Source organism: Mastacembelus armatus, chromosome 4 (genome assembly GCF_900324485.2).
Source record: "Mastacembelus armatus chromosome 4, fMasArm1.2, whole genome shotgun sequence".
Classification (NCBI taxonomy): domain Eukaryota; kingdom Metazoa; phylum Chordata; class Actinopteri; order Synbranchiformes; family Mastacembelidae; genus Mastacembelus; species Mastacembelus armatus.
In genome coordinates this window covers 24555139-24568282 of record NC_046636.1, presented here as the reverse complement: position 1 = coordinate 24568282, position 13144 = coordinate 24555139, and the positions used below count along the sequence as shown (strand labels likewise).

The 13144-nt window shown below is 38.7% G+C and overlaps 2 protein-coding genes across 7 annotated transcripts in view; one reads left to right on the top strand and one right to left on the bottom strand.

Annotated features, from left to right (window-relative positions):
* slc44a5b (solute carrier family 44 member 5b) overlaps nucleotides 1-5199 on the top strand; it is a 31589-nt gene extending 26390 nt beyond the window's left edge. For 2 of the 4 annotated variants that reach the window (XM_026305329.1, XM_026305326.1), the window contains 4 exons: nucleotides 127-197; nucleotides 654-742; nucleotides 1083-1167; nucleotides 1438-2673. In XM_026305329.1, coding sequence (XP_026161114.1) covers nucleotides 127-197; nucleotides 654-742; nucleotides 1083-1167; nucleotides 1438-1553 — 361 coding nt within the window. In that variant the 3' untranslated portion in view covers nucleotides 1554-2673. Of the gene's footprint in view, nucleotides 1-126; nucleotides 198-653; nucleotides 743-1082; nucleotides 1168-1437; nucleotides 2674-2882 lie in introns of those variants that run through there. The other 2 variants (XM_026305328.1, XM_026305327.1) reach the window with 2 other exon arrangements.
* Nucleotides 5200-5373: 174 nt separating this feature from the next.
* Nucleotides 5374-11603, bottom strand: LOC113128938 (LIM/homeobox protein Lhx8). 3 transcript variants are annotated; one of them, XM_026304547.2, is made up of 9 exons: nucleotides 11432-11603; nucleotides 10718-10795; nucleotides 10124-10249; nucleotides 9810-9931; nucleotides 9040-9260; nucleotides 8537-8640; nucleotides 7489-7584; nucleotides 6650-6827; nucleotides 5374-5901 (listed from the first exon to the last, which is right to left on the bottom strand). In XM_026304547.2, exons 1-9 carry the CDS (start codon nucleotides 11510-11512, stop codon nucleotides 5825-5827), a joined length of 1083 nt encoding a protein of 360 aa, XP_026160332.1. In that variant the 5' UTR covers nucleotides 11513-11603; the 3' UTR covers nucleotides 5374-5824. The 3 variants fall into 3 exon arrangements, with proteins under 3 accessions (XP_026160332.1, XP_026160331.1, XP_026160334.1); XM_026304546.1 differs by having other exon boundaries at nucleotides 5377-5901; nucleotides 6650-6839; XM_026304549.1 differs by lacking the exon at nucleotides 10718-10795 and having other exon boundaries at nucleotides 5377-5901; nucleotides 6650-6839.
* Nucleotides 11604-13144: the final 1541 nt, after the last annotated feature.

Below are 13144 nucleotides of genomic sequence, written 5' to 3'. Positions count from 1 at the left end.
ATATGAGTCATGAATGAAAGTTGCATGAAAGTCAATGTTGTGCCACTTCATAGAACTCTCCTGAGAGTGTGTCTCTGTTGTCTGTGCTTCTCCTCTGCTGTGGTATGTTCTCTCCCTCCTCTGCAGGGTGGCTGTCCTGGACAAGGTGACAGACTTTCTGCTATTCTTGGGAAAACTGCTTATTTCAGGAAGTGTTGGTGAGTTTTCATGTCACCCACAAAACTGTGTGTGACATACTGTGGCATAGACACTGCAAAAGAGACAAAAGAGAGGAGTCTATCAGTTATCTTACTCACTATTATTCTTCCCGTTCACATGTGCCATTTCCACCCAGTTTGCCTCATCATAAATGGAAAAGTATTATTGTCTATGTTGCTGACTTAAATTGGTTTTTGGGAGGTCTTAATGTCAGTTCATTTTATGAGCTCTTAAAGGATCATTTTTCTTTTACCTGCTGCATTTCAGTGAGTTTGCTATAGCGAGTGCTATAGCTAATGGATGTATCTTTTAATTATGTTAATGTATAATGTTTCTATACAGTACAATATATTTCTTACAAATGATGTTGCATTTCTGCTATTAAGGTATGTCACAGTGATTTCTAGTTATGGGCATATGTTTGTTTTTTTAGTCATTTGTTTTATGTTTTCCAGGTGTTCTTGCATTTATGTTCTTCACAAAAAAAATACCAGTTATTCAAGAGGAGGTGCCATCCCTAAATTACTACTGGGTCCCTCTTGTGGTAAGTAATTAAAATGTGGACTATTTTATAAGCAAGTTTCTCTGACAGATTAAGATATCATTTTATTTTGATGTAAACTATTCAGTGTGCAGACAAAGGATTTTGTGAGAAGTTGTTCAAAAGCACTGGACACCATTTAACTTAGTCCACTTAATCCATCAACTACAATTATCAGCACCAGCTGATAATATTTAGGGCTGTTTATGACTCTTGATGATGAGTCTATGATGTTCTTTGTATTCTTTTGAACTGAAGTTCTTGTTTTCAATAATAAAACAGACATGCAAGACAAATGCTGGCAACACACAACATTCTGACACTGACTTGTTGATTCTTTCAGACAGTGATATTCGGATCCTATATGATTGCACATGGCTTTTTTAACGTCTTTGCCATGTGTGTGGACACACTGTTCCTGTGCTTTTGTAAGTAGGCTGTTATTTCAGTATTTTACATGACACAACATCAGAACACAAGCACTTTTCTGATGGTTAAAGGTAAAAACATCAAGTAGCCTGTCGCTATGACTGAAGCTGATTGCTGCTCATTCACTGTTTCGGCTCTCCTTAATTCCTGCATGTCCATCTTGATTATTTGACTCTATTAAGCGTTTACTTTCCTCTCTCTTCCTGACTGTCACTCTGGTCTGTCTGCTATTCGTGCTCCCCCTTTCCTGTGCTGGGACCTGGTCTCAGGTGAAGACCTGGAGAGAAATGATGGTTCTTCCTCCAGGCCCTACTACATGTCTCCTAGCCTGCACAAGATCCTGCGCAAAGGAGAGGAGGGTGCCAAATCAAGCGCTGCCTCCTGAGTGATGTGCAGCCATTTTGCTAAACTGCTGACTCTCACTTCTCCATATCTGCTGTATGTGTAGGGGGTCTGGACATTTGAGAGCATGTACTGTAGGGCTAAACATCAAAATTGGATGCATCCCAGCCTGGTCAGAGATGACCTGGACATGAAAAGACATGCTTTTACTTTAAGTCATCATAGAAAAGGCATTGGTGACTTAAAACAGACCTCTGTTCACTTCCTCCTTTGAGCCAACTCAGATACTTGCCTTTTTTCTGCTATGCTTTTGTTCTTTTTTCTTTTCTGTATTCTCTGCTGACCTCTGCCTTACTAAGAGGGTACACATCAACTCACAGGACGGATGCACACACCAAGATAAAACTTATATGAGCATTTTTGCCCAAACAAACATGAGGACCTTAAATTGTACAGTTGCCACTGATGGACTGTGATATGAAATATCACCTTTTAAACAAAAAAAAAAAACAAAAAAAAAAGCAGAGGACTTACGGGGAACCCTTTTGTCGCACTTTGGTCTTCAAGTGTAAAATCATGTTTTATATGCACCTTCACATACAAGAAAAGAACCATGTGATTTAGATTTTCTGTCAAGCATGATTATTTTGCTGCCTGTAGATGTTTACCACTGATATTATAGGTTGCTCTGATTTACTCTTCTTATACTAACAGAAACCCACAGATCCAAAAATGGTGTGTATACTGCACTTAGCAAAAGTTTCTGTTCTTTTGATTTCATTTATAAAAGGTCCCAATCATTTCAAAGTTTCCATCATGCTCATCAAACTGTACTGTAAACCAGACAGAGACTTTGTGGAGGTCAGGACTTTAAAAGACATTTTATGATTTTTGCTTAAGATTTGAACAGAACCTGACAGTTTTCAGGAAACTTTTGAATGCAGCCACTAGTTTATGTGCCTAGTTGTGAAAAAATTAACAATGTTCCTCTTATTCTGTGGTTTTAGACCTAACACCAGGAACCTTTGCGATACAATTTATAAAAGGATGTCAAAGCCATTTTTGGTAAATTTTTTTATTGGATGGTTCAGATGTAGTGCTGTTTTAATACTGAGTGTAATACACGCATCTGTCTGGAGGTTATTCAGTGTTCTTTTTGTATAGGAGATGTTTTTTTAATCAACAAAATCCAATGAAAATGTGAAACTTTTTTTTTGAATAAACATAAATAGTTGAAGTATTGTTCAGTGGATTTTCAAAGTACTTTGCTTTCAGTTTTTTAGACAATTGAATATTTTTAAGAAATATCAGGGTTTCGTTTGATGTACTTAATTTTTCTCTCAGCTAACATATTGCTACTGCTGCCTCCTAGTGTGGGATCTGGAGGTGAATGACGGCTCCCCTGACCGGCCTTTCTACATGGACAAAACCTTAATGAATATCCTCAAGAAGAAGAACATCATTAAATAGAAACAAGAAGAAAGGTGGGGAAAGAAACTGGTACAGTCCCATGTGGCGATGTGCATTTTACCAAATGTATTTTAATTCTATACAAATTGCACCTGTACACTATATTGTTGTACATAAACAACTCCAGTAACTTGATTCACCTACATGCCCATAATTTATGGACTTGTAGCTCTTTATTTATAACTAACTCTGGGAGTCAAACTTTTTTATAGTAGATGGTGTACAAAGTTTTTCACACCATGTTTTTGTAGTAGATTTGAAAGAATTTACAGTTATAACTGTAAAATATAGTTTTTTGTGTACCTTATACAGCCACAGTCATACGACTCAGTAAGTGCCAATTGGAACAATTGATTTCTTTATTGAGATTGTGGCAAACCTCAGATATTTATGTTCGAAATCTCTTGTATTTGCCATTTCTTACCACTTGGTGGTGCCAGTGATTACCAGAAGTCTTGTATGTCACTTCTCTTCAGGCATGAATGCTGATTGAAGTTTGTGTTTGAAATGGTCAAAATCTCATCTGTGTATTGTTTTCACAGTTTTTGACCTCAGACCTCTCATATTGAGAAAAAGTGTTTGCCACTTAATGTCCACAGGATTCATATTTAACTGCCAAGGACATAATGCATGGCAGCAAAGTGTTTCACTCTTTTTTTGGAATGGCTTACACAGTAATTACAACATAGTTTACATCTGAACATGTTTCATCTGAGATTTTAGAAAAACTTGTTAAAGTGACAGTGAACATCCAATAATGGGGATCCTTGTCTTTTCCAAGTGTTGAAAGGCTAAGAATGAAAGGTAAAGAGGGAGGGTGTTTTGGTTTTGGAGCATCTCATAACCATAAAGGTAAAGGTTTGTTCTCAGAAACAGCCAGTGTGTCCAACTGGCAAAAAAATGGAAATTGTACCTGTCACACATGTGCTGCTGCTTTTCGTTTTAAGGCTGCTGCTGATATGGAAACATGTATATGTGACTCAGAGGGCAATGCAATGAAACCAGTTACCATCATTACAGTGTGTGTGATCTGACAATAGGCTGCTGTCAGTTATATCTTCTAAAATGTGTCTTATTGGTTTTAGTCAGGAAAGCCACCACATACAAACATAGACAGCTTAGTGCATGTGCTACAGAGAGAAGCCTGTCTAAGCTTTGATAACTTTCTACAGTCCTTTATATCATTTTTCCAAACTATAAATCTGTCACGTCGTAGGCACTGGAAGATAAAGCTTTATCCATACAGTGGGTAAGTATTTGCAAACACATTATGGGAAGAGTATCACTTGAATTTTGATGATTAATGAACAAACATGAGCCCAACATGTTTTCTTTCATGTTAAGAACCTGATTTGAAATGAGATGTGATGAATCTTTTTATCATACATTAATTGATCCAAAATGATGCTGCACATGCAGCGTTCTAAGGTTTTTAGTCAAACACAACAGAACATACTGTCTTTGTATTTTACACGTTAAAATTCATAACCATTTTGGGGGAAATGGATATGAATCATTTGGTTTGATGCTCACTTTTACATCTTTGAGATGTGACTCATGTTTGTGAGTCTTTGTACTGTTGTTTGTCAAATCTGAGAACCTACCCTCATGGTTCCTCAGAGTGACAGCACTGCCAGACTAACACACCTTCTGCCCCTGTTTGAGCTGAACACGCTGGGACACGTACGCACGACGTTAACCATTCAATAAAAGCAAAACAACTGTGCTTGTGTATCTGAACGAAGAGAAACAAAGCTCAGTGTGGTATATTATATAGCATGCTATTCCATTTTACTGCTGGATGTAATCCTGGTTGAGTCGTGTACGTAGCTCCGGTTTAGATTCGTTCCTATGAGGGTGAATACCTGAGATCTGATAAGTGAAGTTAAAACTGTGTTTTTATATGCTTCCCCCTCCCTCCCATGTCTGGAAATTAGATTCTTTTGGTCAACCACATTCAACAAGTAGACACAAGTAAATGTTCTCTCTGTGTTAAAGTGAGTGTCAGTTTTCTTAGCACAAACTCTTAAACCTCTGAAGATACGGTGCTTTAACCTATTGATTGACCGCTTCACGCTGTTTTATTTATTGTGGTTCACTGTCATATATTTATTTATACACCAAAATGGAATGTATTTTTAACAGAATATATTTATGTGCAACCTCCTCATAATATAGACATGTTATAATTTTTAATAAACTGTTTTTTCAGCACTAAAGTAAATGTTTTTTTTTTTTTTTAAACTAAATTCTAAATATGCAAATTTAGGTATAAACACTGTGCCACGTCAGCCGTCAGTGGAGCTGACCTGTTGTGTAAAATATCTATTTTCATTCATTTATTCAATCATTTCCCAGGTTTGTGAAATTAGACATTTATTTTGAAAACAGACTTCACATACAATAAATAAATTAACTTGCATTCCAACACTGCTATACAAACAATTTCAAGTTCACCTTCATAAGGTGTTGACATTTGGGGTCTGGTGGCTTTCACTTTCACATGGTCAAACTGTCACCAACTACACAAACAAATATAAATCTATAATGTCACAATCCTATGAGGTACACCAAAACCTTTCCTTTTCCACATTGTACAGTACATTTAGGACTGTAAATTATAGTCATCTCTAATAATGTTGAACAGCGAAGTGTTTGTAAAGAATAGAAACTTGAATCAATGAACTGCTGGCAGTTTAAGAAAAGACAGTTTTATGGCTCACTGAAAATAAAATGATATTTACCATGGAGATCTGAATACTGCGGCTGCTAATGATGGACAATCGCTGGTGAAGTCTGAGGCTGCTTTGTGTGTGTGTGTTTGTGAGAGAAAGTGTGAGCAGCTCAGGTGTGAGACACAGGAAGGGAGGTCATGGCGTGGGCTGGCAGCAGTGGCTGAAACATGGATGGCGGGGAGTGTACTGTGGGCACACACAGAGCACTAGAGTTATTACCATTAACTCAAAATTTACACATTTTGGTCTGCCAGTTCTAAATGAATTTTCCATAAATAAAAAAATATATATATTTATAGTTTAAGTTTAAATCATTCAGAAACCCTGTTAACCAAAACTAAAGCTTTTTTTATGTCTTTGGTTAATTTGTAGATACATATTAACTTAGATCATTCTCAGCAGTTTACAAATACTGATTATTTAAGTGGTGTATTTTACCAAAAAATAAATATCTATTTTTCTAATACTAGACACACAACAGCTATGACTAGTTTTTGAAAATATTTATATACGAAACAAAATTCAAACAATTGTAATAAAAAGTGAAGGCCTGTTCTAGGATGTCAAATGTTAGTATAAAGTCTAATTTTTCCTTTTTGACGTTTCACATTAAACACTTGATTAATATGGTTTTAATTTGTGGTTTCACACAGGAAAATATCAGCGTAACCTCAGTTGGTTCTCTTGTTATGTGTGAAACATTTTATCTCTGATAAATTCACACAGGCTTATGTGGGTTTTGTGAAATTTGTGAAGTAAAAATGTTAAAATAATATCTTTGCATATTCAAATATACCTTTTGTTGTAAATACGGAAGAATCATAAATGCAATCAATAATCTTATTTTGCAAGCTCGTGGCATCTCACCAAGCACAGAAAAAAAAAATGTAGCACAGTCAGTCAGTGAGTAATTCATAAAATGTCTGGTGCTCACTGTCTATGAAGGAGTGTAGCGCGGACAGCATTGACCCCTCCGGGCCACCGTAGGCTGTGTACTGCAGCTCTTCTGGGGTCGCGGTGGGCTGGGACAGGCGGCTGGGCTGCAGTGAGGTCATGGGGGTGCTGGAGGTGTGGTTGGGGCTCACGTGCTTCTTGTGGCGTGCTCGGCAGTTCTGGAACCAAACCTGAGTTAACAGGACAAACGGCATTTTTTTTGGCTGCTTTTGAAACGATATTCAGTGAACGAAGCCCACACTGTCATAAAGTAGTAGTAGTGATGTCAGCTTTTTAGACCAACTCTTATGTCTGTAGGGGGAAAAAACATCTGTCTTTGTTAGCGTTTCGTGGGGTTAGAGATGAGGAGTCACTTGTTCCTTTGGTGAGTAAAACCGCAGTTGTGGGCTTGTAGTTTTTTTCCAGTCATAAAGTTCTAAACCTCCGTGCTGTATTTATTCCTGTTGAGAATCTCAAACCTGAATTTGGCTAAAATTCTTTCCCAAATCACCAGCTAGGCTGACGGAGCTAGGGTTTCTACACAGCCCTGATGTGTGTTTTTCCAAAAGTGTCATTATCAGACTGTTATTCAGGAAGTGTCATTCATGTCTGTGTTCGGGCACAGCAGCAGTATGTGATGCATTCAAACTGTAACATTAGAATGCTGCTATTCGGTGCATAATATCGGAGCATCCAAATAAAGTACGTTTAATATTAAAGTTGATGTTTATATTTAAGTTTTGAGTGTGTTGCCAGCAGGTGCATATTATGCAAATGTGTCTCAACTCTACTGGATATATCATCATCTATTATCCCTCCATGAGCTGCTCCTTCACTGACCTGTATGACTCTTCGACTGAGGCCCGTCTGCTCTGCCAGTTTCTGCAGTGTTTGGGCGTCTGGGTTGTTGTCCTGAGCAAACTGAGCCTGCATCACCTGCATGTGCACAGGTAAAAGAAATCAGTTAAATATCAGATTAGATTACCGGAAAATATGACAACATGGGTAATGGCTGTATAGACGTTTGACTGGTACTGTACTTTTGGATTTATGTTTTTTAAAACACACCAGTTAACAAACCAGGTTTTTTTTTAATACAAATCATCAAATAAGAAAGAAATGGAGATAAAAGTGATTCTAAAAAAATAATTTTTTAAAAAAAGGGTATTTTGTGTCATCTATAATACTATACACAGTCTCAGTTGAACAGTTTACCAAATTGGTATTACCCTGAGCTACAGAATTAATATTATTACATGCATTACAGTGAAGGGGGAAACAGGCTTCTGCTCTGGCACCAGTGAAGTTAGTTTTATTTCTTGCACAGTGATTTTTGCTCATCGGGGCATCTGGTTCACATTAAACAAATTCCTTACAAACTTTCTGTCAGTATTTAAGATGATAAGGTTTGAATCTCTCCTTAGTTTTAAGTGTGTTGCTGCTCCTCTGCTATCTCAGAGTTGCACCACAGTAGTGTCTGTTGATGAAAATACGTGGTAAACCCATCTGGACTCACATTTTCTTAACTTGCCTCAAATATTTATTACTCAGATTTGTAATGATAATGTAAGTGTAAAGCCAGAGGCCATTGTTTTTAGGCCCAGTTTTTATCTTTAAATTCTACATTTTCTTGCTAACAATGAAAGAAAAATATTTTCTAAGGAGAATGTTGCTCTTGGCATGTTATTCTAGACCTATGTGGGGAAATTCAGCTATTTCTAGGCAGTCTCACAAAGTACTGTTTTAATGCATAGGCCTACTTACAGTTAACATTAAAGTGACTGGCAGCTTTGGACACTATAATAAGTCACTATGCATTTTATATATTTACCCAATCATCCAAACTGAATATTTTTCTTGAAGGTTAAATGCGATAATGGAGATTAACCTGCAGCTGGTCGGCGGTGAAGCTGGTCCGAGCTCTCTTGGAGGGTTTTGGCTGGTTAATCTCCTGCTCTGTGGGCACAGCACCCTCCATGTTAACACTGCTGCCTGCAACGAAGACCAAGCTCTCCTATTAAAACATCTTCCGATACGAGCCCAGGATTAGAAACACAGCAGGTAAAAACGGTATTTTCAAACTTACAATTCATCTAAAAAAGATATTTGCATTATTGCCTTAAATTCAAATAGATTACTGTGCTAAGGACATTATGTTGTATGTTTGTTCACTTTAGATCTTGTCATTTCAATGGACTTAATGCTGTCAGTTAGTAGCATAATTAACTTCTCTTCCAGTAACTTCAAGTGCAAGGATTTATAATTCAATTAACAAACCGAACCTACTGTTCAAGACCAGGCTGCAGGAAGTCCTGCAGTAAAACCAAAATACGAATAAGTTCAAATGAGTGAAGGGGGGTCCACTACCGAGCTACAGGCCCGCCGGCTCACCTTTCTCCACGGCCCGCTTGAGGTTGTCCAGCATGCAGTCGTAGTGGACCTTGCAGAGAACCTTCTCCTCTACCAGGGCGAACTCCTCCCCGGTGGACAGCTGCCTCTTGCAGGAGAAGCAGGCGAAGCAGGCCAGGTGGTACACGTTGCCCTTCGCCCGGCGCACCCAGTCCGTGGAGTGGATGTTCCTGCCGCAGCAGGCACACCAGGTGCCATATCTTCTGCAGGGGAAGGTCAGGGTGAGCAAGTCAAACACCCTCCATACAAGAGCTGTCAACTTCTAATAGCTTGGCGTCTATTTCATTTTATTTTATTTTATTTTTACCCAGTAACTTTAGTCCGGCCTGTTTGAGGCCAAAAATGATAGAATTCACTGTGTTTTCAAGAAACTGATGAGATATTGTCCCTGTTGCATTAATCCCAAATTAAATAGTTAATTTCCCATTCGAGAAGTTGCATGATCGGCTATTAGAACCATCTGTATCTGTCGATCAATTTATCTATCGATCCGTCTCGTGATGCTGGAGCACTGCGGCCGCTTTAATTTGCTGTGACTGATGCCTTTGACGGCCATTCACTGAATGTCACCCATTCACATTTTGATTCAATAAATATCCACGCACAACTAGGAACAAATGTCAACTCCCGCAGTTTTGATTTTGATTTCTCGATTTATGATCAAATCCAATGAATATTATCATTAATAATGTACTTTGCTGCGTTTTCTTTGATTTTCGTTTGTTCAGCAATATAGAAACCGACGCACGTACCGAAAGTAATCCAGTTTACAGAAAACCTCTTTTTCTTTGATGTAGCAGCTGGTGTGGCTGCCAAGTGAAGTCTGGCACACGCTGCAGGACAGACAGCGCACATGCCAGCACAAGTCGTTAACCTAAAGCAGAGATATGATAAATTAGCCAGAGGTCAATCAGTTTGAAGGAGGGCCTGCTGAATATACAGGCACTAATATCAGCGTGAGCCCTGAAACCACAGCAATGTAAACGCAGACAAGAAAAATAAAACAGACGAACCCAGGCGTCAATGAACGACACTTCTCGGGAAAAAAAGAGGTGGCGGTTTTTACCTTTAATAAATATTTATCCACAATTTCCTCGTTGCAGCTCGCACACACAGTTCTGCCTAACAGAGGTGCAGATGCCATCGCCTGCAGCGATGACCCGTCTTCGTCCAAAACTTCCACCGGCGCGCCCTGAAGGATCAGACCTGCGGTTAGAAAATTACGCACAGGAACGTATCTACCCCTGAACTGTTCGTATGAACTCTGTTCACCTGCCACAGCTGCCAATGACTCTGATAAACTACAAAAACACTTTGTGAGAAAATAACTAGTTCTCAGATTCTAATCGCTCTGGATCAATTTACACTTTCCCTGCTTTCTAATAGTAAATAGGAATATGTCGAAACATGACAGAGCAAGGTCTGTTTCCAGACTAACATTTTAAAAAGGCAAAAACTCTTTCAATGAAGCTTTTTCTATAAAGCCTGACTGACTAACCAAAAGAGGAAAAACGTTTATTTGCTTCATGCTTTCAGATTAAAAGTCTAAGTTCAAATATATTTAAACTTTAAATAAAATAAAAAAATACAACAAAAACTCCCAACATGCTCCTGGGAATAAATACAAGCTTTAGCCGCAACAGTTCATATGTCATCCTACCATTATGTCCCTCCTGTCCTCAGTGCATTTGCCTAGCAGCTCTTCGTCTCCTCTGCAATCTTCACACATGACGAGAAGCTACAGCGGGAAGAGGACGCGGGTCTGTCAGAGTGTGGCAGCTGCCTTAAATGCCCCCCTGCTCCTTCCCATAAATATCATGCCTTTCACTTTTCACCATGACAACGCCGGGCCGATTACCAAAATGACATTTAAAAGAGAAGTAGAGTCATTACTTACAAAAACAGACAACACTTGAACTAATGCTTATCCTATGTGCATTATGTTCTCCAGAGCTGCATTTGGGATTCAGCCGCGCGCGCCGCGGTTAAACCCCCAAACACGCCAATTTGACGTGTCAATCAAAAAAGCAGCGCGAGGTCTCCGGGAAAAGGGGATTGATTTATTTAATAACAGCAATTAAAAGGCCAAGTTCGACACAAACGTCTACCCGGGGCAACCAAAAGGTGAAGAGGTCTCATTAACTACTTGAGTTTTAATTGCAGAATTCAGGGAGGGGTAATTTTCTTCACATTTCTTCAAATTGTGAAAATACTGAGCTGTCAGCGCGTGAAGGCCGGCTGAAGCCCACTCTGATTTAATTGGCAACGCAATTTCCTCTAATATTTGATGTCCTGTGCCGCACTGACTCACACACCTCAGCCTGCTGATAAGAAACACGTCCGTTTGGTTTTATCTGGAAGTTTCATTACTCACCTCATCGCTGGACAGCACAGATTGGTTTTCGTTCTCGCTAATAATGCAGCACTCTACTTTGACTTCACTTTTCCAGCGCATGTCTGCGGCCAGGACTGGAGAAAGCTCCCCGGTGTCGCAGCAGAGGTGCTGCTATTCTTTCTTTCTCCTCCAGGATTCCTCCGTGTGTCAGTCAGTCAGTCAGCCCGGAGCTGTGTCTAGAGGGCGGATCATAATTCATATTTTCATGTCCTGCTTCGGTCGCGCCTCCCACAAGCTGCTTGTGTGGTTTCATGCAAACTTTGGGGAAAGAGTCTGTCTCAGTTCTGGTCGTATCCATATTCACAAATGCATTTCTGATAGAACTTCCCTCCACCTGTATCTCCTGGACTGACACATAATGCATTTGTAACAGACAGTGGGGAAAGTATAGCCTAAAGTATTGTATCATTACTTTGCCTGAGTATTTTAATTAGTAGCTGTACTTCATGCTTGTACTCTACTACATTTCTGAGGACACGTGTACTGTGTTTCCCACTCTGATCTGACAGCTGCTTATTTTTCACATTAAAATCACAAAACATGTGATTATCTAATAAAACCTGGTGCAGTTTTATAGAAGGAAAGACACAACAGCACATAAAGGACTTAAAATAATCACCACCTCAACCAGCTGCAACATGCTCATTATGCACTAACATATCCACTCTAATGATCCAGTAATATAAAATCAATAATAATGTAACACGTTCTGCATAATAAGTGCTTTAATGTTTGATACCTTTGCATTTCGCAGCCAATGTTTCTGTCCTTTTACTGGAGTCAATTTTGGTGCCAGGGTTTTTAGTTGTAAGTATTTTTACAGCTACTTGATGCTTATTTCTAATAGATGTGAAAGTGTCCTCTGTCACCGGTGAACACATGATGTCTTTGAAGGCCATGTGCTCTGTTCTCTGTTTACTGTAGCCTGTCAGCACTTGCTTCTGCCAGTTCACACAGACTGGACGTCACTGGTTCCCCACAGTAGATCCTAAAGATTTCTAGGGAAAATTTAGATTTTGGGAAGAATGTCAGTTACAGCCTCATAACTAAAGTCATGATGTGCACACACATGATGACACATTGAACACATTGCATTTGTAGGTAACTGTGGAAAAAGTACTGTATCTTTTACTTAGGTGAAAGTAGAAACACTGTCATGTAAAAATACCTGTGAAACACCTGCATTTGTGATTTTGCTTGTTAAACAAAAGTATTGTGAACAAAATCTACTTCAAGGGTCAGATTTTAATGTTACACATGGTGACAATAAAAATGATAATTCAGTCTATAATAAAAAAACATATCTTATAAACGGATAGTATATGTGTTTGCAAATTCTTGATTATGCAAAGTAACTAGTGTATATTTCAACTTTAATTTTTAGATCAAATATATTCTAAGATTTATAAAACACATATGCTCATATAAAATCATCTGAAAACTGACATCATCCCCATCATTCATGGTTAAATCACTAAACACCAGATCTCTGTGGAGACCTAATCAACAGCTGAGCATTGAATAGTGTGACAAAAGAATTTCTCACCCTGACAGCCCTGTAGCTGCTGTAACTGACAAATTAAAGTACCACGAGGAAGAATTGGGAAGCAGCATAAAGTATGAATCCTGAAGTGAAGTATTTTAAAATGCTACCTCAGGAAGCAATGAGTAAATTTATTTTGGCCACCTGAG

Coding starts and splice junctions, on each gene's coding strand:
- LOC113128938 (XM_026304546.1), bottom strand. CDS start 11,512: ATGCGCTGGAAAAGTGAAGTCAAAGTAGAGTGCTGCATTATTAGCGAG. Junction 10,250..10,717: donor AGGACAGGAGGGACATAATG/GTAGGATGACAT, acceptor CTGATCCTTCAG/GGCGCGCCGGTGGAAGTTTT. Junction 8,641..9,039: donor CAAGCGGGCCGTGGAGAAAG/GTGAGCCGGCGG, acceptor TCTTCGTTGCAG/GCAGCAGTGTTAACATGGAG.